The following is a 27724-nucleotide window of genomic DNA, read 5'->3' as shown; positions in this document are numbered from 1 at the left end:
CATCATCTTGTATACCTAAAACTAATATAGTGTTATTTGTTTAATTATTTAAACTAAAAAGACTCCATAACTTGGCCATCTCATGTCCTATGTACATATCAAAATCAAAGCTTAGTGACACCAGGGATTGGCAGGGTTCTGCCATTACAGTGCTTCCTTATTTCTCTAGATTTCTGCTTCTACTTCTTTTGGCTTCTAAGACTGCTTTTACTCTTTATCAACACAGCAATACATTTAAAAAGAAAAGTTAAATATTTTAATGAGTATTGGTAGTTGCTATGCAATGGAGGTGTTTAGGAATCTGCTCTGTCATTCTGTCAGAAATTCATCATTTTAAAGTGTCAACTGTCTTCTGGAATTTAAGGAACTAAGGCTATAGTTCCTAAAGTAGGCACCATGGTGTCCAGACCTCCAGAAGTCCTCCCTGACCCAGAGGAATAGATTAGATTCCATTTCACCACCATTTTATGCCTTGAATGTGAATTCTTTCTGCCTTCATACTCAATTCTCTTTTATAACTCTTCTTGATTACTAACCCATTCCTCTCTACAAACAGTATATGTGAAATAAGTCAAAATAACATGACAGGCATATGATCGTTAAGAACTTTTTGAACTTTGCATAGCTCTCTTCTCTCTTCTTATTCGAAGCAGAACAAAACAATAAAACAAAATCTTAACCCAGGGCTTCTCAGACAAAGATGGGCATTACATAGTAATAAAAGGGTCAATCCAACAAGAGAATATAACATTTGTAAATATTTATGCACCCAGCATAGGAGCAGCTAAATATATAAGGCAAAAATTGACAGACTTCTTAAGGGAGAAATAGGCAGCAGTACAATAATAGTAGGGGATTTTAATACTTCACTTACATCAGTGGATAGATCATCCAGACAGAAAATCAATAAGGAAATGTCAGCCTTAAATGACATGTTGTACCGGATGGACTTAACAGATATATACAGAATATCCCCTCCAAAAGCAACAGAATACACGTTCTTCTGGAGTGCACATGGGACATTTTCCAGGATAGATCATATGTTAGACCACAAGACAAGTCTTAATAAATTTAAGAGGACTGAAATCATCTTAAGCACTTTTCCAACCACAGTGGCGTGAAACCAGAAATTAATTATACAAAGAAAACTGGAAAATTCACAAGTATGTGGAGATTAAACAACATGCTACTGAACAACCAATGGGTCAACTATGTTGTATGCCTGAAACTTATATAATATTGTACATCAACTATACCTCAATTTAAAAAAATATATAAACAAAGAATGCTGAAAAAATAAAATAAAATAAAAAAAGGGAAGTCCTGGGCTTCCCTGGTGGCGCAGTGGTTGAGAGTCTGCCTGCCAGTGCAGGGGACACGGGTTCGAGCCCTGGTCTGGGAGGATCCCACATGCCACGGAGCAACTGGGCCCGTGAGCCACAATTGCTGAGCCTGCGCGTCTGGAGCCTGTGCTCCGCGGCGAGAGAGGCCGCGATGGTGAGAGGCCCGCGCACCGCGATGAGGAGTGGTCCCCACTTGCCGCAACTGGAGAAAGCCCTCGCACAGAAACGAAGACTCAACACAGTCATAAATAGATAGATAAATAAATAAAAGAACGTGAATTTCTAAAAAAAAGAAAAAAAAAGGGAAGTCCTGCCATTTGCAACAACGTGGATGAACTTGGGGGACACTATGATTAAGTGAAATAAGCCAGACACAGAAAGACAAATATTGCATAATCTTACTTATCTGTGGAATTTTTTTTTGAAAAAGGTTAAACTCATACTAACAGAGAGTAGAATCTTTGTTACCAGAAGCTGGGGGTGGGGGGAGAGGGGAGATATTGATCAAAGGGTACAAACTTTTAGTCATAAGATGAATAAGTTCTGGAGACAGCATGATGGCTATGGTTAATAATAATGGAATGTATACTTGATATTTGCGAAGAGAGTAGATCTCAAGTGTCTTCATTTCCCAAAAAAAAGTGGTACCTATGGGAAGGGATGGATATGTTAATTAGCTTGATTGTGGTATGCATTTCACAATATACATCTAAACATCACCTTGTACACCTTAAATGTATATAATTTTTATTTGTCAATCATATCTCAAGCTGGGGTGCAGGGAAGACCCTATCGCCAAATACAGTCACATTCTGAAGTACTGAGGGTTAGGACTTCAACATATGAATTTTGGGAGACACAATTCAGACTATAACACCACCCAAAACTGATTTTTAAAAAGTGCCTTGAAGCTTTCTGACGTAGATTAAAATCTATACAAATTAACGTATAAAGAATAAACTCAAATCTTCAGAAAGCCATGATTTTGCTAGTCTTATCATAGGCTTCAAATTGAGCCAAAAGATATTAGCATAAAAACAAAATAGGTATCAGAGAGATGTTTGCAGTGTTTATTCAATATTGTGTAGGAAAAAGGAACACTGAAGCTTGGGTATACGCCAGGGGGAAGGATATAAAAGTTCTAGTCATTAAAAGTTTCTTTTTATAATTTAATAGTTCAAAGCAACTGTCAGATTATTAGTTTCCCATCTACCTTGGTGTAGAAGACTTTGCCTTGAATAGTAGACATGAGAATTCCAGTGACTTGAATGAGATATATCGTATAGTAAATTAATAAACTTGCATTCTGGGGGGCATATGTCAGTCTCTTGTGTTTGGTTATTATTGGTTTGTCCATGAGGCTCTGATCTACTCTGGATGAATTAAATTGAGTTACTAATCCATCAACATATGAGGAATACAGTGGTCACAATGTATTGTCAACATGTGAGGCCTTATTTGGACAGCCATGTTGATGCCACTTAGCAGAGTGCCCTCAATTTATAACAGCTGTTTGTAGCAGAAAGGTAGACAGAGTTTAGGAATATAAGAAAATGCCTTTTGGGTGATACGACCTCTTTCATCATACCCTGAGTCTTCTCTCATTGTATTGCAACAAAATAATTTGGTCTCCTTTTCAATGATCTGAAATGAATGAAAATTCCTATAGTCAGAAAGTTCCTCTGTCATTTCACAATAGCTGCATAAAACTTTAAGGCAGGCAAAACAGCTCCTTCTCACCAGCAACTTGAAGTCATGTCCATTTGGGAAGTCTGGGGAACAACTGAAGGTTGTGTCTGTGGGTTGGGCATATACTTTGGGTCAGGAGTGTGTGTGTGTAAGTAGTAAGGAAAGATTCATTGTGATGGAGAAAGACACGAATCTGTTGGTTTACTCATTGAGTGGCAAAGGTTAAGCTTAAATCAATACTCAAACTACAAAGCCTGGAAATTTAGAGATTTTTTTTTTTTAAATCTTTGACCACTACTACTGATAACATGTGCTGTTTTACCTTTAGCTATGTGAAGAACCACTTCTTTAACAGAAAACAAAACACATCTGCCAAGCTCAAAATTCCTACTTAACTTAAGTGAAGCTGGTAGAAGTAAAATATTTACTTTGTACCTTTAACATCTTATGATTCTCTCAGGAAATATACCTGGTTTCACTATCAAGTTTGGTGAGTTATACTGTGCTCATTTAAAATAATAAGATTGGGAACTCCCTGGCAGTCCAGTGGTTAGGACTTGGTGCTTTCACTGCCATGGGCCTGGGTTCGATCCCTGGTCAGGGAACTAAGATCTCACAAGCCACATGGTGGGGTCAAAAAGAATAAAATAAAATAAAATAATAAGATACAAAATTACCAAATTATTGAAATGGGGCAAAAATATTTTTTAAAATACCCTCGCAATCCCAGCACCCTAATAGAATTATCTTTATTTTTTATATCATTTTTCAATCTTTGCATATATACTCTTAAAAACTAAAATATCAATACATTAACATTTTGTTTTGTATTTTTTTGTATTTAATAGGCTAACGTATTCATTTTCCCTTTCCTGTATTTCTAGTCTTATTCTAACCATTAAAAATATTTTAAAAATTGTGATTAAGCAAACATAACATAATATTTACCATTTTAACTATTTTTAAGTGTACAGTTCTGTGACACTAAGTACTTTCATACTCTTGTGCAACCATCATCCCCATTCATTTCCAGAACTTTTTCATCTTCCCAAAATGAACTCTATGCCCATTAAGCACTAACTCCCCATTCCCACTCTCCCCTGGCAACCACCATTCTACTTTCTGTCTTTATGAATTTGACTATTCTAGGTACCCCATATAAGTGGAATCATACAATATTTGTCTTTGTGTGACTGGCTTATTTCACTTAGTATAATATCTTCAAGTTTCATCCATGTTGTAGCATATGTCAGAATTTCCTTCCATGTTAAGGCTGAATAATATTCCATTGTATGCATACACCCCATTCTGTTTTGTTTGTCCATTTATCTGTCAGTGGACACTTGGGTTGCTGCCACTTTTTAGTTACTGTGAAAGTGCCACTATGAACATGGGGACACAGGTATCTGCTCAAGTCCCTGGTTTCATTTCTTTTGGGTGAATCCAGAAGTGGAATAGCTGGATCTTATGCTAATTCTATTTGATTTCTGAAGAACCATCGTATTGTTTCCCACAGTCTAATCATTTTAATTGGCTATATAATAGTCCATGTTGGTTTCTGTGCCCAGATTTACTAAACCATGCCCGAAGTGTTTCCTGAGGAATCTCAAGTTTTCTTTTTTTTCATTAGATGGAAATTAGTTCTGGTTTAGATAGAGCTCCAGGTTTTTTGCCCTTGTTTAAAAATAACTCATATACATATATAGCTACTTCTGATAGCTGATCATTGTGTTTTGCTTGCTGCCACCTCACAATGACTCCCCTTATCCAGGACGTGCCCTATCGATGGGACTAAGTCCTCTCTAGCTAGACCTCTGCTTTCCAATGTGGTGGCCACTAGCATATATTTAAACTTGAGTCAATAGAGTGAAGTAAAATTAAACACTCACTTTCTGGGCTTCCCTGGTGGCGCAGTGGTTAAGAATCCGCCTACCAACGCAGGGGACACGGGTTCGAACCCTGGTCCGGGAAGATCCCACATGCTGCGGAGCAACTAAGCTCTTGCGCCACAACTGCTGAGCCTGCACTCTAGAGCCCGCGCACCGCAACTACTGAAGCCTGCACGCCTAGAGCCTGTGCTCCGCAACAAGAGAATCCACCGCAATGAGAAGCCCGCGCACCACAACGAAGATCAGCCCCCACTGAACGCAACTAGAGAAAGCCTGCGCACAGCAACAAAGACCCGGCTCAGCCAAAAATAAATAAATAAATTAATTAAAAAAAAAAAAAAAACAACTCATTTTCTCAGTTGCGCATGCCGTATTTCACACGCATAGAAGTCACACGGAGCTAGAGCCACTGAATTGGGCATCACGGATATAGAACATGTCCACCATCTCAGAAAGCTCTATGGCGGGTGTTGCTCCAGACTGTTTTTGACTCTGACCACTTGCTTACGGCTGAATTAGAGCCTATGAGTTACCCCCCAAAATGATTAAGTCCTAGGGGAGAGGCCAGTGATAACCGCACTTGGAAGAGAATGCCATAAACTCTGGAATGTGAGTTTCATAATTCACAATTGGGAATATCGCTTCCAGTGGCTGGGCTACTCCTGCCCGCTATTTCCCATGTTAATCTTCTTCAGAAAATGAATTATTGGTCTTAAATTTCTCGGTGATGATCACCTAATCCAAGCTGGGTCAATCCAGTTCCGTACTTTCCTCTTAAGGAATTTGGAACTGGGAAGGAGAGGCTATCAGTCAGTTCCTCTAGGTGTTTAGAACTATAAAACCAGGAGCAACAATCATATCCCACTATGTAAAACAGAGAGTTGGATAAAGCAACAGAAGGAAAACTCAAGCAGGTAAGCAGATAAGGCTGCTTTAGGCTTTCTAAATTCTGGTTTGGGTGCCTTCCTTAGGCCCATCTGCATTCCTGACTTTGGGTTACAGGAGAAAAATCTGCATGTTAATGGTGAATTCTTTAATGCTTAAGCTAGCTCAAATTGGTTTGTTACCCGGGAATCAGAATCCTAACATACACACATACATAAACTACAGACATGGGCATTGACATGTTCACAATGTAGAGGTGTGTGTAGTTGTGCACAAACTTTGCATTTACTCTTTGCACTGGGCCTCCAGACTCCCCTTTACCCTCCTCTAACTTTTCTCTACTTTTCCTCTTGCTTTACTTCCTTCTCACTAAAAGAGTGTGCTTAGGTTGTCCTCTGCTTTTTTTTTTTTCTTTTTTTTTCTTTTCCGTCCCTTGGTCAAAATATGCCTTCTGCAATCCTTCTGGCTATGGAAGCTTTATGAAATCAAGTGCTGTATGTTAACAACAGATTTAATTCTTTTTTAAAAATATAATTCTTTAGCTTGTATTGCATCTTAATCTCTCAGGCCTAAGTAATTCGGTCAACATTCATTCATGAATGACTGAATAAATAATCCCTCATAGGCCAGAGCAGCAAATGTTGAATGTTAAAATCTGGCATGACCAGAACTGAGTGGGTACTTCCGCAAGTCACAGCATGCTACTGTAGATGAACTGATTAGGGGAAACCTCTGGCAGGAGGAAAGAGGATGAGGAGTCAGCTAGGAAAGAACGAGAGCAACAGCACCCCAGAAGGCAGAGGCACACAAGTGTCCTAGGTAGGAAAGCACTCAGTGTTGTCAAGGAACAAAGGAGACCACTGTGGCCAGAGTAAAGAGGACGGGGAAAGTAGTGTGAGCTGAGATAGGCAGGACCTTCGGGCCATAATAAGAGGTTAAGATAATATCTGAAGTGCGATGGGAAAGTCTTAAAAAGATTTAAACAAGGGAGTGACCTGATCTGATTTGCGTCTTAAAAAATTCCCCTCTGGCTAGAGTCTGGAGGATGAATGATAGGGACCAGTTACTTAGGAGGCTACTGCAATTGTTGGCAAGAGGTCATAATGGCTTGGCCTATGAACTTTGTGACACATTTGAGATTTTGAAAGGGGAAATATAAGCTCTTACGAAAAAGTTATCCATTTTACCTTCTAAGTAGCCAGCCACCGTATTAAAGCTGTCAACGAAGTAGGCTCTAAAAAGCAGACCCTAAAATGTCAAGAAGCGCCTGCCTTCCTCAGTTTCACACGGCTCTGGGCTCAGCTCTTACATTAGTACCTTGATTCCAACAATCCTCTAGAGAAAAATTCTGCCGTCATCATTCCCCCCTTTCCTTTGAGTGAACTTCGGAGAAGTCATTGCTGAAAAATAACTCCCAGTAAGACCACAGTGGTGTTTGGGGTTCAGTGATACACCCCTAACTTTTAATTTAAATGCTCGCTTTGAATTTGGTATCGGTTACCTTACATTGCACGAAGTGAGAGAGAAGGCATTTTGCTAGCAGCATCTATTTCATCTAGGAATACGGTATTCACCCTCTGCCTCTAAACCTAGGTCAAAATTCCTTTAGAATAATTCATCTTTCATAAAAGATGCGTTCCCTTTCGCCTATGGAAATCTTGTGCGTTCTGGGCACGGCTTCCCGCTGTACAGACAAATGCACTCATTGTCTAGACCACGCCGGTCCCCCTGGATTTTATGCAGCGTGCATTTCCTGCACTGAGCTGCTTGCTCGCTGCAGGCGTGCTTCCCTCGTCCCCCTGCCCCCGCCCGGATCCAAAGCTTTTGTTTCTTACGTTTTCTCTCGACGCTATTAAAATGCTTGGGAACATCGTTACCAAATAAGTGACTGACTAGGAACTTTTCCGGCTGTTAACCTTTAGGCCAACGTCCAGTAAAGTTCTGAAAAGCAACTAAACCTCGTGTAAAGGGGCCAAGCCACATGGAAACAACGGAAACGTATATTATTGCCTAAACTTGCCGGGGGGACATTTGGGTTTTTCTTAGAGCAATGCTTTGCAGTGGCCCCAAGGGCGCTGCAAGAGGCAGCAGCACTCGCTCCCGCAGCGGCGAGGAGGTGGGGTGCGGGTGAGGGGCAGGGGACCCCCCGGGAGCCGAGATGACCGGGGCCTCCTGGCGGCGACGCTCTGGCCCGCGCGCGCTCGATGGTTCCGCGCGGCGGCCCGGGCCTGCGCGGTCCCGTCGCCAGGGGGCGCGCTGGCGGGCGCCGCGGATCTCCGAGCTGCGCGGTCCGACTCGTGTCCGCCATATTGGATGCCGCAGCCGCTGCTGCCAGCGCTTCCTCCTCCGTCTTCGCCGTGCGCTGCTGGTTCTTACGGCCCGAGCGGCGGGGAGGTGAAACAGGAGCCTGTCGGAGGAAGAGGAAGAAGGGGGTTGAGAGTGTAGGGGACCGGGCTAGGGGGTGGAAGCCCGAGACCGAGCGGGGCGGAGAAGAGAAGGCGCCCAGCCCCTCCCCCGCCCGCTGCCAGCCAGCCCCGGCAGCGCCTCTGTTCCCCGGACCGGCGCTCCGCCCGCCCTAGCGGCCATGCCGGGGCCTCGCTGCCCCTAAGGGAACCCTGCCCCGCCGGTGCTTGCCCTTCCCCTCCTGCCCGGGGTCGCAGCGGCCCGGCCTCCCGCCGGCGCCCCCTCCTCGCAGCCGCGTCGCCGCCCCCGTCTAGTTCTCCCCACCCAGTGCAGTGGCCGCCGCCTCTTCCGCCGCCGGGCTCTGGGCCTCCGCACCGACAACATGGAGGCTGTGAAAACCTTCAATAGCGAGGTTGGTATTGTACTTTAACCTCCCCTCCTACCCACGCTCCCCCCAACCCGGGACGAGGCCACCGCGGGAGGGTGGGCACTGGCCCGCAGGGCTTTTCAGGGTGGGGCGAGTGGCGGCCTAGCTGTGTCCGTGGGGGAGGGGTGTTTCTCAGCCCCGGCGCCCCTCCCCCGATTCCGGTGGGGAGGGCTGGAAGAGGGCCGCCCCGGGGCGGAGGGAGGTTCCGGTGTCTCCAGCAGAGTACTGAGTGGCTGCGGGGCTGGAGGGAAGGCCCGCTTGGGCCCTCCCCCGGAGGCTTACGGCAGGTCTCTCCGGGTCAGTTCCGCCGATTCCTGGCCCTCCCACCTCTTTCCTGGGCCTGCGGGATTTTAACTGGAGGCCGGGCATCACCGCCCAGACCTTTCCCGGGTCCTTAATGAGGCAGGCCCTGATCGGGGGTAGTGCAGGAAGAGCACCTACAGGGGTGATAACCTGTGGTCACATTGCAAGTAGTGTTTGTTTATAATTGAGATATTGTTGGCTAGCTAACCTGCCAACTAGGGACTTAAGCTAAGGGCATGGTTGATCTGGAGGCGAGATTATTCTGCAATTTCTCCTATTCTTACTCCCCCCCTCTTCTCATCATCCGACATAAAGACAGGCAGGGAGAGTTGTGCATGCAGAGGGAAGATGCTGGAGATGCATTTCCCACAGGCTCCTTCACGTGTCATATATAAGGCTAGATTTTTAACAAGCAGGTGTCCAGTTTTCACTATTTAGTTGAGTTCACTAGTTTGAAGGGACGCAAGTTTTGATAAAATATATTAAAATCTTTTAAAACTCCGGTAGGAATAGACCTTAATGCTAACATTAAACAAGCATTTAACAAGTACATATCTACACAACCAGAGTTATCCTTACCTGTATGCCTTATTTAAAAATATTTTAATGTGATGTTAACTAAACTTACGTAAATTTTATGAACTTTTCATGTGGAAGTGCTAATACTCTATTCAGTAGTATAATAGTGATATTCTGAACAAGGCAATGCTTTAAAAAGCTGTTTTACAATTTTATTTGTTTTCCAAAAGGAGAAAACTCGTTCCCTCCTCCCTCCCACCGTCCCTCTTTTCTCCCTCCCTCCCTCTCTCTCTCCCTAGAATTGACGTTTTGGAAACTTAGCTGCTAAGAGGCTAAAGGTTAGATAATATGTGAATTAAACTCTCCATATTAGACTAGATAGCAGTGACACAGTTATATGAAAGCAAACTTTTTTTTGGAAAGGATTTTCTTTTTGAATACTGGATTTTCTTTTCTTTTTTATCTCTTCTTGATACAAATTAGAGCAGTAGACTTGGGAATCTTTTCCATTTTATTTATGAATTTATAGCTGATAATTTGGGTCAAGTTATAAAATTTGGTTCCACCCCACAATACTCTTGTCCTTTAAATCTGGAATAAAAAGTAAGGATACTGTATGTTCCAATTTATTGCTAATAGTTTCATGGTTCTGCAGGGGGGAAAAACAACAGGTCTGTAGCCTTTTTATTTGCTACATATGGTGCTATAGCACTAACAGAATGTTAAAGTGTTTTTTTTTAATTATAAAAAAAATCCTTTCTCTTATTTCCTTGCAATTATTTGATTTACCGTATGCCTTTTTGATGAGTGCCTCTCCTGTTTATCTTGGGGGTTCCTAATATGTACCCTCCTCCATTCCCAGCCCTCCCTGCCATGTGATAGATATAAACAAGTGGTTAGTACACTGTGGTTGGTCACAGTAAAGCATGGTGGATTACAAGTGTTAACAATTGGTTTTTCATTTTAGTATTGACATTAAGGATAAGGAGCCTAACATGTAAATGGCTAGCTTGATGTTTCAACTCTTTTCTCATCTAATCTGTATAGGAACTTGAGATTTGTAGTAGTATTCCCATTTTAGTTTATGTAGCACTCTCTGTTTTCCCCTTATGTATTTCAGGGAACTTAAAACATCTTTTAACTTCCTATTTACTAATATGCTCACACTTCACCATATTTGAAAATGGGGTTGGCTTAAAAATTGTAGCAGTAAGAGTCATAGAATTGAGGAAGGACAAGAGATTTTGAAGAAGATTCAGAAGAATATACTTTTTTTTTGCTTTAAACTCAAAGTACATAATCCTGCTTTTTCTGATTTCTGAATATAGTTTCTGTGAATATCTATAGTACTTGCTGATGTAGTAAAAATTTGTTGTTGCAAGGAAGTATATAGTGGGAAATAGTTCACTAATGATGTTTTTCCATTAAATCACGTGTTGCAAAGTGCAAAAATAAAAAAGGAATCTGAGTTACAGGATTAGGAGAAAAGGATGTTTTAGAATGTTTACTTGCAGTGAATTTGGCTTTTAAAGGCATCCTTGGGCTGAGCCCAACAGAACTTTCTCTGGCAAGTTTAAAGGTATCTTTGAAGCATTGAATTGTCAAGAAGTGCCATTTGCTTTATAAGGCACCACAGTTTAGCTCTAAGTGTAATGTTTAAAATAAGAAATGCTTAGCTTTTATAACTTGCTAATTATCAGGTTTTTCAAAATTAAAAAAAAAAAGACAAGCAAGCAGATCTTGGCTTGAAAACAGGAACGTGCCAGAGATTTTAAAAGTTAAGAATATAGGTTTTTAATCTGCAAATTGTGGCTAAGTCTCAGTCTGAAAGTGTGTGGTCTTCTGCAGGATGTGTCCGAGTCTTGATTGGCGTGTCCGCCTGCCTGCCTGCCTGCCTCCACCCACCACTCCCACCTCCTCCCACCTCCACCCCCCCAACCCTTTTCTCAAAGGGGCTTTGTGCCTCCCTACCCCATTTTCAAATGCACTGTCAGAAGATCCTTTACGTGGTAAATCCCTCGTACTTATCATGAGTTAAATGAGATTGAAGCTCAAGAACTGATATTTAAGTGCCCGTTGTGCTAGTTTTGTGGGAAAACTTTAATTTCCAGTTAAGCATCATCCTTGTGATAGAAGTTTATCCCATGACCACTAACGTCAGTTCTGAAATGATGAAAGAAAATTTGTCCAGGATGGAACATGAGATTCCCTAACGGTCAGTGCTTGACCTGAGCAGTTAATTCCAGAAGAATTATTACCATTACAAGGTGTTGTAGTTGCTGCTGCTCAAAGATGGTGGCATTTACTTGTTATGATGGTTTAGAGTTCTCACCGCAGTGGAAAGGGTCTCATCTTTATCTGTTTAAATCTGTGGATTACGTTAGGACCACAGTTGATTTACTGGAATGCAGCGGTTTTATGTGAGCTGCATATTTGTACTCTGTCCTTAAGACTCCTACTGTATGGAGGTTATTGTGGTAGGGTTTTTGTTTTTGAAAAGAGGGAAAAGAGAATAGCAATACAGGACCCTTTCCTTAGAAAATTATAACTTAATTGGAGAGGGCATTTTAGTAAGATAGGAACTCTTAAAATAATATGTGGAAAATATAAGAATTTCTTATGCATTATAAGAATCTGATACGCATGTATCAGGAAAATTATTGCAGTTTAATTTTTGAATTTACCTTGGTTCTTAAATTCTTTACTCATCTTTAGGATATCTAAGTTCTTAGTGTCTTTTGTTCTTAGGATCCTTTGGTTAGTCTGATAGCTTACTCTTTGTTTCAGGATGTAGCCCTTTCCAGAGTCACTTTAACACCCAGTGCATTTTCCTCTTCTGTGCCTTGTCTTTCACATCAATAGTGAAATCCCATCTTCATTTTATTCCATTGCCAAGTTTGTATCCAGAGTGTTCATTTGGTTAACTACAGGACTTTTAATATAATCTTTCCACCAATGTCTAGTAGTAGGCATGGGTTGGTAGAGAACAGTGGGAAAGGTAATGGGAATAATAAAAGCATGTGAAATTTGTTTTTATATTTTCCCTTTGTGGTTCAGGAAAGGGGATTTATGTGAAGTAGCTATAAAACATTGCCTTTTTCTTTCTTTTTCATGTATGGGGGAAATCTCTCTCTCCTTTTTCTCTCCTGTTTTGATTTTCCAGTGGGAGTTTCAATTGTAACAATTAGTCTATCTTTTTTGTTTCTACCTTGTGAAAAATCCCTTAAAGACTAGCAGTCTTAGTGTTATAAAGGAAGGAAGCCTTCACTAACCCCTCCCTGCCCCCAGTGGTTTAGATCAAGGTTTCTCAGCCTGGACCCTATTGATATTTTGGGCTGGATAATTACCTGTTGTGAGGAACTGTCCTGTGCATTACAGGATGTTTAGCAGCAACCCTGGCCTCTGCCCACTAGCTCGCCCTACTGGGACAACCAGCAATGTCTCCAGATACGACCAAATGCCCCTTGGGGGGCAAAATCGACCATGGTTGAGAATCACGGATTTAGGTCCCCTGTTAAACTGTCTTAAGGCACTCTGTGCTTTTCCTTCTAGTGAAAACTACAATTTTAAGTAGTTAGCAGTAATCTTTCCCACGAGATTGTAAATTCCATGAGGACAGTGACCACATACCTTTATTGCTTCCTATCCTTGGTACATAGCATAGTGCCTTAGTACATAGTATATGCTAAATAAAGATTTCTTGAATGGATAGATTGATGATATAGTAGGTAGCTGAATGGCCTGGACCAAGGCAGGTAACATTTCTGGACATTTGGTTTTCTCCTCTGTGAAATAAATGACTGATTTGAGGTTTTTAGGTTCCCTATTAGTTGGAAGATTCTTTGACTAATATGAAATTAATGTTTTGGAGGACTTAGTATGTATAAGCATTATTTTGAAGGTCATTTTATGGCATTGTAGGCGTATAGGAGTTTAGATGGGAAGTTTAAAATCAAAATTCTGATTTGTTTATGGTTTTCACTTCTTACTAAGAGGGGATAGTGGGAAGGGGACTATTCCATTGAAAGTTCCAGTTAGATTAAATCCATCCTAAGTCTTGTATTGTGTAATTATGCTATTTTCAAATCCTTTTTGCTTTGTTTTTCACTTTAAAACAACATATGGTAAAAGTTGTGTTTTTAACTAATTTAAAAAATTTAGAATACAAGGATAATTGAGATTGATAATAATGATTTTGGGGACTCTGATTTGAGAGTGTTTCAGTCATTCAGGATTAAATATAAAAATTTTTTGGCAACATTGAAATTCATGAGATATATATAGTTCAGCCGTTTTACTTTAGGCTAGCATTGAGTTTGTTACAGTAATTTTGATTGGCATTTAGGGGACATCTGTATTCCCCCGTCTTCTAAATAGTCATATTTTATGATCACTTGCTCCTTTTTTTTAGAAGTATAGTTGGCTTAGAATTAGTGCTGATATTGCTGCTTGTACATGGAATTTTAGGTATTTCTTCTGGGCCAGTTTTCCTGTTATTGGACAACAACTAACTCATAATGGTTTGAGAGAATGTGATCAATCTTGACCTTGAACACTGGCTGAGCTCCTGAACTCTTAAGTGAGCTCATTTTATGTGGTTTTGTTTTCTCAACACCTTTCTCTGCTCCTCTCTCTCAGGACTGTGCCTCTCTCCTCCTGCTTGTGCAGACTGCTGTTCCAGCAGCATGGACACAAGAAGCATAGTAAGATGATTATAACCCACGTAAGGCAGGCCCTTTGGAAAATACTTAGGGTTAAATTGGTAGTGAAATGATGTCTTGATTATGTGGGAAGTACTTGGGAAGCAGAATAAAGTTTGTCACTTAGAATATGTTGGTAATCTTAAAGAGAACATGTAGGGAATAAGTTGAATTTCTCACAAAAAATAGGTTAAGTGAAAAAAAAGTTACTGTGCTCAGTAGTGAGTATAAATCATATCTGAACTCTTGTGCATTTACTTGCATTCTGCTCCATGTAGTTTTTTGTATAAGAAATATTACTTATGTATATAATATGAGTAAATTGCAAATCTCTGAATTTGGTAGTAGGAAGTAAAATACATCTTATATTTTGAGGAAGTTCTTCAAACTATAAGATGACAACAGATCATTGACAGATGTTGTGTAGTAATGGAAAAACAAGACTAAATCAAATTTTTGATTTTCTAATTATAGAGGAGCAGATTTTGTTAGCGGTACTATTATGAGAAATAAATGCTGGTGAGAAATGTTTCTATAGCTTCTGATTCCTTGTCTGAGTTAGTTCTATCTTAAGTTTGATGGTAAACACAATGCATTTGATCTTTCTGATTCTGAGTTTATGCGTTTATTTCGTCTTTGTAATTCTGCTTTGCCGGTTTCTGATACACCATATTTTAAAGTCAAGGAAGGGTATGTAAATATGTAAATATGTTACAGTATCTACTGTAGGTCAGGAAATACGTTAGGAACTTTGACACTATTTAGTCAGAATGGGGAATATAGATTATTTGTTCATGTTTTTAAAAGACAGTTTGTGGCTATTAATTTAATGTATGCCGAATTTGTTTTTAAAATAATTCTGCAACTTAGTATACTTTATAAAGGCTGACTAGTATACTTTATAAAGACTTAGGATTTCATCCATTTGTTTATTCATTTAACCAGTACTTAATGAATGCTTACCATACACCAGCCATTTTTCTGTCTGCTGGGATACAGTTGTAAACAAGACAAGCAAAAAGCATACCCTCTTTGAGCTTATGTTCCTGTAATCCTTTTTCTTTCACCTCATCAGCTTTGTGTGCAATGACCTTGCTGCAGAGCTAGTGAGGCTGGGCAGGCATTACTGACTCTGGGCTTGCTTCTTTGCTAGGAACTGGGTGAGATTGAGCAAGTAGACTTCTTAAATAAGAATGTGATCTTATATGTTCAACAATGGGGAAATAAGACAAGCTACCCTGTTTTAAACTAAATTGTCTGTCGTGTTAAATCTCCATTTGGCATTTTGGAATCATAACTGTTTTTAGAGAACACAGTTTTAAGGATGTTTTCTTTTGTGAGTGAGATATTAATTAGTCTCCACATGTAAACAATTAAAAAATACTTTTAAGTGGTGACCAAACCCTTATGAATTTGGAAGGGTAAATTAATGAATATTTTTATTTTTGAAACAAACTTTTCCTTGATTTGAGTGCATGAGTGCATGAAAAAAATTTGGTGTCTCTCTTTTTCTGTCTTCTATAAAGACTAATTTTCTGAATTTGATTTAATTCCTTGGGGCTTGTGAGTGAAGGATGAAAAGTTTGGATCATGTATTTTATGATCTTGGGAACTTGGGAAATGATATAATCTTTTTAATCTGGGTCACAGTATCTAAAAGATTGACCAGTACCCCTGAAACTGATACAAGTTGTATGTCAGCTGTATCTTAATATTTTTAAAAAGGTTGACAGAGTCCTGGTTAATGACTTTCTTTAGTTTAGTTTTTGATACTGTAAAGTTTTATGGTTAAAAAAAATGATACAGGTATTTGAATTTATTGAAATGAAAAAAGAATGTTGAATAAGTTAAATTTTTTGCAAACCAAAACACATAGCAAATGTCTAGTTTCTAAAACAGCCACTTGCTATGGTGAAAAAAATATCTGGCTTGTGTAATTTTGAAGTATTTTTTATATACCAAACATTGTTAAAAGTGAGCCACTTTATAATATATAGTGTTTTATGCACCTCTTTTCCCCAACCATTAGTATGTTTCTGTGGATCTTTAGGATTAATTTGTGAGAAAAGTAGGATAGGTGCTATCTTCGTTTTACAAACCAGGGAACTGAGGCCTACCATTGTGATTTTACCGAGGAAAAGCAGCTTTGTGTTAGAGCTGAGACTAGAAGGGCCGGGTCTCAACTCCTGGTTGAGATGTAAAGGAGAACCATCTGTGTAAAGGAGAACCATCACTTGATTTTTCACAATTCTTTTTGCTGATACAATGTCCAAATATAAATTAGCTATTTTTTCCCACTTTTTAAACTTTATTTTTACGACTTCAGATTTACAGAAAAGTTGCAAGAGTGATAAAGAATTTTTATGTACAGTTCATCCTGATTCCTCTATCTAGTTAATTTAATCATATTTGCTTTCTTATTCTCTTTCTCTCTTTACATACACATGAACGACACATGTAAACTTTTTTTCTGAACATTTGGAGGGTAAACTGCAATTAATGCCTTTTACTTCTAAATATAACTGTATTTTCTGAAAACAAGGACCTTCTCTTATGTAACCATAGTACAGTTATCAAAATCAGGAAATTAATATTGATATAATGCAGTTGGCTGCAGACCTTCAGATTTCACTGTCTGTACCAGTAACGTCCTGAATAAAGAGAGTAAATCTAAATCCTACATCACACCTTGCATTCACTTGTCATGTCTGTCTAGTGTCCTTTAATCTGGAGCAGTTGGTTATTACTTTGTCTTTTGTGACCTTTGATGCTTGATGAGAATAGGCCAGTTATTTTTAGAATTCCCTCAATATGGATTTGTCTGCTGTTGCTTCATGATTAGTTTAAGGTTATGCTTCTTTAGCAGGAATAATCCAGAAGTAATATTTTGTCCTCAGGAAGCACATGATGTCTATTTATCCCATTAGTAGGGATGTTGACTTTTTTCTTCAAGGTTTCTCCATTGTAAAATTACTGTTTTTCCCTTGTGGCAGATATCTTTTTTTAAAATTTATTTATTTATTTATGGCCACGCCATGCGGCTTGCAGAGTCTTAATTCCCCAACCAGGGATCGAACCTGTGCCCCCTGCAGTGGAAGCACGGAGTCCTAACGTCAAACTTCACTCTTTCTGTTTTTTTTTTTTTTTTTTTAGCATCCAGTTAGTTCTTGCCTGAATCGGGACTAAGATGGTTGTCAGATTTTCTAAGTCTATTGTTTATTTATTATTGGCAGTCCATAAGAGCTTTTCCTTCTCCCCATTTATGTATTTATGCATTTATGCATATCGGTATGAACTCAAGGATTCCTTTTTTATTCATTGGGGTGTTTTGATGTCAGAGCTCCTTCAAGCTGGCGCCTGTGTCATTTCGACATGTGCTTATCATTTTTTGAGTACTCACTTTCTTGTATAATAAGATATTCCCACCCCAGCTCTGGAATCAGCCATTTCTCTGAGGAACCCTAGTTTTTTCTGGTGGTTGTCTGTTAACAGATTGAGCTAGAAATTGTGTATATGTCTGAATATGCATATATGTGTATATATATATACATATATATATACACACACACACACACACACACAAATTTTTGTTGTTTATCCATCTGCCTATCTAAAAAGCCATGAGTTCTTCCTATGTCCAATAACAATCCAACACTGTAGGGTTCATTCTGGCCTTTCCCTTTTGCAAATCTGTAGTTCCTTTCTCTGACAGTGAGAAAATGAGTTCCCATTATCCACAGTATATTTACTTACTGTTTTATCAATCCTAAAATTACTTACTGTTTTATCAGTCCTAAAATACGCAGAAAGTAGTTTCAGAATTCTAAAGCGTAGGTCTGAAAACAAACCTATTAACTAGAATTTAGTATTTGTTTATAGTTCATCTTTTTAAGCCTGAGGATATATAGTCAAAATGCAGTGTTCAAAAATTTTTTTGTTAGTTTTTTCTCCCTTAATGTAGTCTTGCTATTCTTTTGAAATACAGTTTGGCATTTTTTGGTTTTTTTTTTCTGTTTGTATTCCTTTGTTTTTTCCTCCATCCGTTTTTGTGATGTTTTAGTATGTAAAATATTAAACATAAATTAACTTTAATCCTCCTTTACTTCTTATTAGTCTCAGCGTTATAACCACTTATGCTCTGGTGAAAAAAAAAAAAAAGAAATGAAACAAAAAACCATTTCCTTAGTATTCGTCAAATCAAATAAACCAAAATTTAGAGGTTTAGATATGGAGAAGGTCTTAGGTGAAAAATATGTTTCTGGTAACAGAGATTCAATTCATAGGTGAAAGTACGTATTCAAAAAACTTTCATTCTCTTTTGAATGGAATCTCCATTCACGGTTTCTGTAGAGGGCCAGATGGTAAATATTAGGTTTTGTGGGCCGCTTATGGTCTCTTTTGCATAGTCTTGTTGGTTTCTCACAGTTCTTTTAAAATGTAAGACCATTCTTGGCTTGAGGGCCTACAAAAATAGGCCATGGGCCATACACTTATGGCCTTACTGCACTCTGAAACCTAAGAACTTGGTTAATAGCATGCTACTTGCAAATCAGAATTATAATTGAGCAGGAAGATATGTTCTTTTATAGGCTTTATAAGCCTTTTTGACATCAAAAACAGAAACAAAATAACTTAAAAAGCTGCCTTAGTGAGAATATTTATTCAACATGTTTTTTGAGCACCTACCACCATGTGCAGATTTGCAGACACTATTCTAGGCTCTAGAGATGTAAGTGTACAGAACACACACACACACACAAAACTCTGTCCTCTGGAGTTTACATTCAGTTTTTTGTGTGGGTGTGTACTGGAAATGAACGTTTCTTGTTTTTCCACATTTAGTGACTTCTGATCGACTAAAAGTTTTTTTCGTATTAATTGCAGAGTGAGCATTCTTTCTTGAAAACTTGATAAAAAATGCAGCAAAGGGAGCAGACTTTTAAAAGCTTTGTTCATTTCTTCCTGTCTCCCAGTCATGATACTTTCATTGTGTAGCTACACTAACTCACTAAAGGAAGAGAAGAGAAACCTCATTAATTGGGCACACAACCCAGACCTAATTTAGTGACGAGTACACACGTGTTACAGATTCTTAAAAAACTGTTCAACAGTGTACATAACAGTAAGTCAGCTAATCTTCCTTTACTGCTTTAATGAATGAATGAGAATTTTTTTTAAATTAATTAATTTGTTTATTTATAAATTATTTTTGGCTGCGTTGGTTCTTCGTTGCTGTGCTTGGGCTTTCTCTAGTTGCGGCGAGCGGGGGCTATTCTTTGTTGATTGCGATGCACGGGCTTCTGATTTGCGGTGGCTTCTCTTGTTGCGGAGCACGGGCTCTAGGCGTGCGGGCTTCAGTAGTTCTGTTGCACGGGCTTAGTTGCTATGCGGCAGGTGGGATCTTCCTGGACCAGGGATCGAACCTGTGTCCCCTGCGTTGGCAGGGGGATTCTTAACCACTGCGCCACCAGGGAAGTCCGAGAATGTTTTTTAAAGTATTGCCCAAAGTTAAGGACCACTGTGAAAGTAGTTGCTTGTGTAGTTTTCTTGAAATAGGGAGAAAGTCTCCTGATAATGCTAATATGCATTTACCTAATAAAAGCTTTAAAACTATGTGCAGGTTATCTATCTTGTGCCTGGCTAAATACCAACACCTTTGAATAAAAATCATCAAAATGAGTTTTTACCGTGTTGTATGTTAGTTGCTGAAATGACTTCTAGCTTTGAGTAGTTTTTCTATAAGCATTTAATAAACCAGTTAGTGCCCCCCCCCTTTAATGCTTTATTGAAATACGAGTGACTGCTTTTGTAAGGATTATTAACATGTTTGGCTTTGTTTTTTTTACACCAGGAAAAGTGGTTTTTATTTTTATAGCAATTCCTCTTATTGGGCAGAATTTTCCAAATTCTTGTTCCCATTCTGTCAGAGAACTCAGAACCTCTTTTAGAGGCCTCTCTCTGCTTTGGTGGCAATTACAAGAACAAGGGTTGTGACCAACTTAGCTGAAGAGGATTGATATCCCAAAGGAGTAGGCCAGAGGCTGCCCCATCATTCCTAGTACAAAATTTCCCAGTCAGTACTTGGATTCATTTGCAAAATCGAAGGATTAGATATCTCAGGCATCTTAGAGCTGTTAACAGAGAGTGGTTCCAAATAATTCTGTGAGTGCTTCCTTTATTTTGCTAGTCCCTCAAGATTGTCAGACAGTTTTTTCATTCTATTTTAACTATAATACAGTTTTCAAATAGCTAGAATGCAGTAGTAACCCACGAAGGTTCTAATGTAATAGCAACTAGTGGTTGGAAGGAATGCTGGAAAGTAGTGGCTGGTCCTTTGAGCCTTGTTATTTATGCGTATTTGCCATCTATCAGGCATTGTATTCTGCAGAGTGGTTACCAGGTTAATCAGATACCTATGTCCTTTTTCTCAGACAGCTTATATTTTAATAGGGGTGGGGTTGGGAATGGACCACCGCAAAGGGTAAGAAGCTAACGTGATATGAATACTATGATACAAAGAGTAGTGGTGTAGACAGTTTATAAACAGTATGTGTATACTCTTCTGTGTATATCATGTCGTACACAGTATGATGGAGGAGACATTGTGTAAGGCAAAGGGTAAAGATCATTTTCAAGGAAATGGCAGCTTTGGGTAGGGGAGGTGGTTGGGAGGACTGCTGGAGGGTTAGGCAAGGGTCTTCTGATGAAGGATCTTTGTATACTATGCACAAGACCTCATTTTTAATCAGAAGGGAATGGAGATTCTGAAGGGTTTTTAATAAAAGCACAAGTTTTAAATTTGTATTTTAGAATGATGATTAATATCTTTGCGGAACAGGGCAGGTCAATGGAGGGGTGAGATTGAGGGAAGGAAGGTTAAATTAGTATAGAGAAGATGAGCTCAACTACAGTAATAATGGGGAAGAGATGACTAGATGAATGCAAAATAAATTTAGTAATAATAGGGAGCTGGATATAAGGAAGAGGGTGGTGCCACAGGGCTTTGGCTGAGTGACAATGTAGATAAAATGATATGGTACCAGTCATTAATAGGGCAAATCAGAGGAGAAAGATAATTTGGTGGGTTGGATGAGGGATCATTTTTTCCACCTAGAATAAAAGAGTATGGAAGGAGGATTGAAATCACCCATATCTCAACCACCCAAAGACAGTGAACTAGTTTGTTGAATACAGTTGTAGTTTTGAGCATCTTGAAGATTTGGTGTCTATGGGACATCAAGGTGGAGATAACCAGCTGGATATAGGTCAAGCACTTAGAGAATAGGCTGGAGTTGGAGATTAGGGGGAGGTGATGTAGAAAAAGAAGAGAAAAAGGCTTGGGGCAAAATCTTTTAGAATCTTTTATCTTACTCATTTTTTTTTTTTTCTTTGTTGTTTTAGATAAGGATTGACCCTCTCTATCATATTGTATTTGTGAATGTAAGGACATTTTAAAGCAACTCTGCTTGGAATTTGCCTGATTTTTTTCTGTTTATACAACCAGATATTCTTATATGCAATTAGAAGTTAAGTAGTAAATTGCATGGTCTATGAATAAAATTAAAGATTTATATTTTGTTTAATGAAACTTTATTAGAATTCCTTAACATTGAGCCTACTTGTATCATTGAGTGTTTTCTTAGCTCCTCTTGGTCACGTAGTTTTTTTATCATAACTCTGTCTGCAATAACCAATTTATTGTGAACATGGAATTGTGGTGAATTTAAATACTGTATTATTAGAAATAGAAGCCATATTTATTTGAGAAATTTCAGCTAATATGGTTTGTAATGAAGAGGACTGACAAATGAATTATTCTTTCTCTTGTTCTCATTTTGGCCATCTCACTGTTAATAGATTACTTATCAGTTAGTTAGTACCTCTAAAATTAAGAGGAGGTAAAATTCACATCTTTTTATTTTAATGTTACAAAAAACATAGGAAAGAACTGAAATTAAAGGAAGGTGGTTGTTTGGATTCCTGGGAAAATTTAAACTGAAGACTTATTTTTATATATGTACATGTTTGTTTATATTTATACATTTTGTTTTCCCTCGTGGAGAATCATTTCTGTTCTCTTTGATTTTAGAATGGGGTAGCTAAAGACCATTACACTCATGTTAAGCACTTGTAGTTATAGGTTCTTTGATTGGGTTTCTTGTTTACTTCCTTGTTAATGCTTAAACTTGATTTCCAGAAATTACAAATTTTAGACCTGAAACACTTGTGGTAGTATATCATTTAATAGACAGATGAAGAATCAAGACCCAAAGGTGATGAAACTTGTTAAGAATCACAGTTTATGAGAGGTGTATAGTTAGCTGCCAAATAAGAAGAAATTTCTGTTCTCTGCGTCTCAGTTCATTGTTTTCACTTTTTCAGTATAATTTTTTGAGTGAGATTTCGGTAGTGTTCATGTATGTTGTAGGTGGAGGAGGAGTGGGAATTGGTGATTCTTAGTAAATTATTATCCATTTATGCTAACCCTGGACCAGAATGAGGAACAAGCAACTAGGCTGCTGCTTCCCTGCTCATAAAATAGGGCGCCAGAGGAAAACACGCACTACTTGGCAGAGAGGTATTGTATAATGACACCCACCTAGCCATTAGTTTTCTAGCAACCCAGCCCTCTGCAGAAAAGTAAAAAAAGCCTTTTTTACTTATCTTGTACCTTCTTCGTAGGAGAGGGATACAGTTACTCTATAAGCCTGTATCATTAGCATGTTTCTGATTTTCATTTTAATAATGGTGGCTACTCTGTAACTGCTTTCTTTAAATTTTCATAGACTACTGTTTAGAAAGCTCCTTGTACAGGTATTTTAAGGCACAGCAATGCTACAAAATTAATGTGGTTGCTTTCAAAGTAAGATGTGATAGATTACAGTTGGCAAGGAAGGAGATAGTTGTTTTACCATTTATAAAATGTGATTAGACAAGATAACTTTTAGGATCTCTTAAATATTAGCCCTAATGAATAAGTTTTCTAATTAATTTTTCTTAGCTTCAGTTTACTCATTTTAAAAATAGGGATAGTGATACCTTCCCTGACTACCTCTCAGAATTGGTTTAAATATTTAAAATATTGGCTGGTTTGAAATATTCAAAAAAGTTGGTGTATATAAAATTTTAAATATTCAGAGAAGTTGGTTTTAATATATAAAATTGTAAAATAATTTTATAAAGTACTTGGAAAGCTAAAGAATACTAGTTCTAATATTCTTAGTTTCTAGAGAAAACTAAAGAGTACTAAGAAAAGTAGTTTTTTTTTTTTTTTTTAAGCTGCTACTGGGAACATTTACTGTCATTGTGGATGTCTCTTTTGCCCTGGAAAGTATTTTCATATTGTAACATTTTAATAATAGATAAAAGTTTTGGAGAGTATGAGCTATAAAGTGCTGTATTATAGTCAACATATTTTCCAGGTTGGAGAAATATTTATAAGTTGAACAAAACTTTTGACTATCAGACAGTAACAAAATACAGACCGTGATGTATTTTGGACCAATATTATTTTTGGTCATCATTTATAAGAATTTCAGTGTTCTGCTAAATCCAGCAAGGCTTTTAAGATGATCAATTTTAAATAGTTACTAGGAGTATAATTTTGCACCAGATTGTATTTAAAGTATGTATGTCACATATATACATGTACACGTTTATGTTTATATATACACACACAAACACACATATAGATGCATATAGAAAATTCTGAAAAGTAGCCTACCAGCCTTTTAGCGGTGGTTGTTTCTTAAGAGAGAAGTAGGTCAATAGGGTGCAGCGAATGAGAGTTTTCAGTGTTTGGAATTTTTCATTCAGCATCTATTACCATACCAGTTTTGTAATATTTCCCTCAAACCCAAAATATTATGTGTCTTAGCTTTGGGGAGAAAGATGGAGTTGGTCTGTTTTAATGTTATTTGAATTAAATCCTTTAGAGAAAGTGAGGTTCCTTGTTAAGGGTTGGAAGACTCTTAAAACTTGATCAGTAGGCATATAAGCTTCATAATCTGTTGTCTTTAAATTTTCTTGGTTATTATTATTAGTTAGGTTGATGCTATTACATGGTTGTCTCCACGGTCATCTACCATCTCACTCAGCGACTCAGTTGTGTATGTTTAGTTGGATGCTACTTGAAGGACTTTGCTTTGTTTTTGGAAACTGAGTGTTGGGGTAGCCAGAAGAACTGGGTTTGAGACGTGGCTCTGTAGCTTAATACCAGTTTGAATTTAGTTAGGTCATTTACCCTAAGTTTATATATCTGTAAAATGAGAATAATAAATACTAATCTTACTGGGCCATTCTGAAGGTAAAAGTGATATAGCATGTATAATATGATAGTGCTTAATAGCTGACAGAGTGCCATAGAGATGAAAAGTAATATTTACTTTAAAGATTTTTTTTTATGTATATATAAATTTATTTATTTATTTTTGGCTGCATTGGGTCTTCATTGCTGCGCGCGGGCTTTCTCTAGTTGAGGCGAGCGGGGGCTACTCGTTGTTGCAGTGCACGGGCTTCTCATTGCAGTGGCTTCTCTTCTTGTGGAGCATGGGCTCTAGGCACGTGGGCTTCAGTAGTTGTGGCGAGTGGGCTCTAGAGTGCAGACTTAGTAGTTGTGGTGCACGGGCTTAGTTGCTCTGTGGTGTGTGGGATCTTCGCGGACCAGGGCTGGTATCCGTGTCCCCGGCATTGGCAGTTGGATTCTTAACCACTGTGCCACCAGGGAAGCCCGTAATATTTATTTTTATCTTCTTTATTATGCTACTGCCTATCTCTTTTTTTTAGTCTCTGCATTTGTTGCTTATATTTCTGAAATGATTTTACTTTAAGGCCTGCTAGGCTTTTGGTCTACTTATTCTCCCTCTGATATTTAGTCTTCAGTATTTTATTCTTCATCTCTTCAACTCTTAGCTCGTCAGGAAAGACTGTAATTTTGCTTTTCTCTTCTGGAATTCAGTCCCATATCTTCTAGGTATTATGTGTTCATAAAATGGCATTGTTATCACCCCAATCTAAATTTGTCTTTCTTCTACAAACTTACTTTTAGACTTCCTCTTTATGTCAGTAGTAAAAATGTGTTCCCGAACACTCAGACCTGAAAACTTGGAATTTTCATAAGTGCCTCTCTTTTATTCGTATCTTTTCAGTCATGAAATCCAATGAATTATTTTTAAAAATATGTTTTGCATCCTTCCCTTCCCTTTTATTCTGGACAAATACTTTGGTCCATGTCTTCATAACTCCGCACTTGGTTTGTTATAGTCAGTTTTTAATTGGCTTTTAATTTATTATTCTCTCTTCTCTCTTGTTCATACAGTAGAACTACATTTTTTAAGATTACTAGATTAATTTTTACTAGGTTAATCTCTTTGAACAACTGTTCTGTTTGAATCACTTTGTATTTTGAAAAACCATTAAGATTCCTTTGCCTTCAACTGTGCAGATTTCTTAACTGTGGATTTAATGCTTTTTATAAGACTATTTTATAAATAAATTGTTTATAAATATTTATAAGTAAATATTATCAATATGTTTATCATATGCATTGCATATTTGGAAATGCTGTGAAATAGGAAGATTTACTATATGCAAAGCTATGCTATACACTATGTATTCCCATCTTTGTGTCTTGTTTTTGGTACTTAGTGATACTCCAGTAGGAAAGCACAGCAGTCTGTTGAGATTTTAATGCATTCCCATTAGGAAATAGCCACTTCTCCAATCCTTTGTGAAAATTACTGCTTGTCAAGAGATTTATTGATGAGTATGCTATATGTGTAAATAGTGTAGAAGCAGAATCACAGCTGTAACAGGAATGCTCTCTTTTTCCAATCAGTCCATTTCACTTCCATTTTCTTTATTAAACCTTTTATTTGTTGTTTCTAACTACATTTCATTTGTCTGAATACCTTCCCCAGTAGCATTTTTTATTTTGGCACTAAATTATGCCCCGTGTTCTTGTTTTCATGAGGCAAAGTCTTAAGGTCCTCATGGATTCCCCCCCCCTTTTTTTTTTTTTATTTTAAATTTATTTATTTATTTATTTTTGGCTGTGTTGGGTCTTCGTTTCTGTGCGAGGGCTTTCTCTAGTTGCGGCGAGCGGGGGCCACTCTTCATCGCGGTGCGCGGGCCTCTCACTGTCGCGGCCTCTCCCGTTGCGGAGCACAGGCTCCAGACGCGCAGGCTCAGTAGCTGTGGCTCACGGGCTTAGTTGCTCCTCGGCATGTGGGATCCTCCCAGACCAGGGCTCGAACGCGCGTCCCCCGCATTGGCAGGCAGACTCTCAACCGCTGCGCCACCAGGGAAGCCCTGGATCCCCCATTTTTAAATACTAGTTTGGTATGTTATTCCTTTGTTAAATGCGTATGGGAACGTGTGGGAAGAAAATGATGCTCAGTCACTAATGGTTAAGTAAATTGTTTCCCCATACACCAGCTTTTTAATGTACACACTTCGGATTAGTATCTCCAAAAAATTACCTGTGATTACATTTTAGAGACCTTTGGGATCGTTAGTGAATTGTCAAAGCTGACAGTGGTAAATCTCAGAATATGGAGAATCTGCTATATTAGAGTAATGGTGTGTCTATGACCCTCCCCTTCCACTTCAGTAGATTGTTAGATAGTTGAGGTGAAGGTCTTTATGTTATCTTTTATCCCCTGAAGGGCTTAATATATTGTGCATATCTACAGTAGCTAATCAGTGGATGTTGGTTTGATTTAAGTCACCGATTAGCTTTGACCTGTTAATCAGTTCAGTTTGGCTTTGTATTTCCCAGTTCTTTTTGTTCTGTTTGTTTTTAGTTGGTTTTGTTTTGTTTTTAGTTGGTTTTACCTTGAAAATAAAGCTTGATTGATCTGAGTAAGATTATTGCATGAGTGCTTATGATTAACTCTCAAAGTAAATTTGAAAGTAAGTACACAGTGGTGATTGTTGTACGTCAATTACAATGGTGATTGTTGTACGTTATATTGAGATTATTTCAGAGCGAGACATTCCACTCCTTTGAAATAGTTCTTTATTTCCATGAATATTGGCATAGGATTATAGATACAGGGTTGCAGAGATTATTAAAAGTAAAGTTTGGGGGGATGGGAGTAAAGAAATGTATGTCATAACTCTGGCTTTGGCATTCCGCTCCTTTGAGCACAATAGAGCTGTTGCATTCAGGTGAATTTAGGTATGAAGAAGGTGGATAGATTTATTTTTCTAGCTGTATTTGGTTACCTGATTATCTTTGGAACCTAGTAAGCTAATTTATCAAAGTTAAATCAGCTTGTATTTGAATAACTAATATGTGCAAGGAAGTTTTTGCGTTTAATTCTTACATTTATGAAGTTGCAGTTATTGCAAATATTTTCTATTTGTCATGTAACATTAGACATTTCCATATTTTTGCATTAATAATGTGTATATCAGGTTAACTTTCTCTCTTAGTATACCTTACTAAATCTCTCTTCCTGGAAATTTTTTTTTAACTGCCATATAAAATGTTGATGTAAAAATAATCATGATTATAGCCTTTTGCTTCTTAAAATGTGTAAAGTCACTGGTGAAATTTTATGG

At 38.3% G+C, this 27724-nt stretch overlaps 2 protein-coding genes across 4 annotated transcripts in view; one reads left to right on the top strand and one right to left on the bottom strand.

Moving 5' to 3' along the window:
- Positions 1–7235: 7235 nt before the first annotated feature.
- On the bottom strand, positions 7236–8820 carry LOC137769721 (serine/arginine repetitive matrix protein 1-like). The gene is made up of 2 exons (XM_068551748.1): positions 8534–8820; positions 7236–8213 (listed from the first exon to the last, which is right to left on the bottom strand). The coding sequence occupies exons 1-2, from the start codon at positions 8591–8593 to the stop codon at positions 7725–7727; spliced, it is 549 nt and encodes a 182-aa protein (XP_068407849.1). The 5' UTR covers positions 8594–8820; the 3' UTR covers positions 7236–7724.
- The window catches only part of SCAF8 (SR-related CTD associated factor 8), a 185738-nt gene continuing 166524 nt past the window's right edge, over positions 8511–27724 (top strand). For 2 of the 3 annotated variants that reach the window (XR_011075044.1, XM_068551745.1), the window contains exon 1: positions 8511–8621. Coding sequence is in view for 2 of the 3 variants with exons in the window: in XM_068551745.1 (XP_068407846.1) it covers positions 8592–8621 (30 nt within the window). In the remaining variant the exon portion in view is untranslated. Of the gene's footprint in view, positions 8622–14096; positions 14162–27724 lie in introns of all 3 variants that reach the window. The other variant, XM_068551746.1, reaches the window with a different exon arrangement.

Source organism: Eschrichtius robustus, chromosome 9 (assembly GCF_028021215.1).
Source record: "Eschrichtius robustus isolate mEscRob2 chromosome 9, mEscRob2.pri, whole genome shotgun sequence".
NCBI classification, from domain to species: Eukaryota; Metazoa; Chordata; class Mammalia; order Artiodactyla; family Eschrichtiidae; genus Eschrichtius; species Eschrichtius robustus.
Note: the sequence above shows the minus strand (reverse complement) of the source record. Positions and strands in the feature narration are given on the sequence as shown.

Coding starts and splice junctions, on each gene's coding strand:
- LOC137769721 (XM_068551748.1), bottom strand. CDS start 8,593: ATGTTGTCGGTGCGGAGGCCCAGAGCCCGGCGGCGGAAGAGGCGGCGG. Junction 8,214..8,533: donor GGCGGCGGCCACTGCACTGG/GTGGGGAGAACT, acceptor TTCCTCCGACAG/GCTCCTGTTTCACCTCCCCG.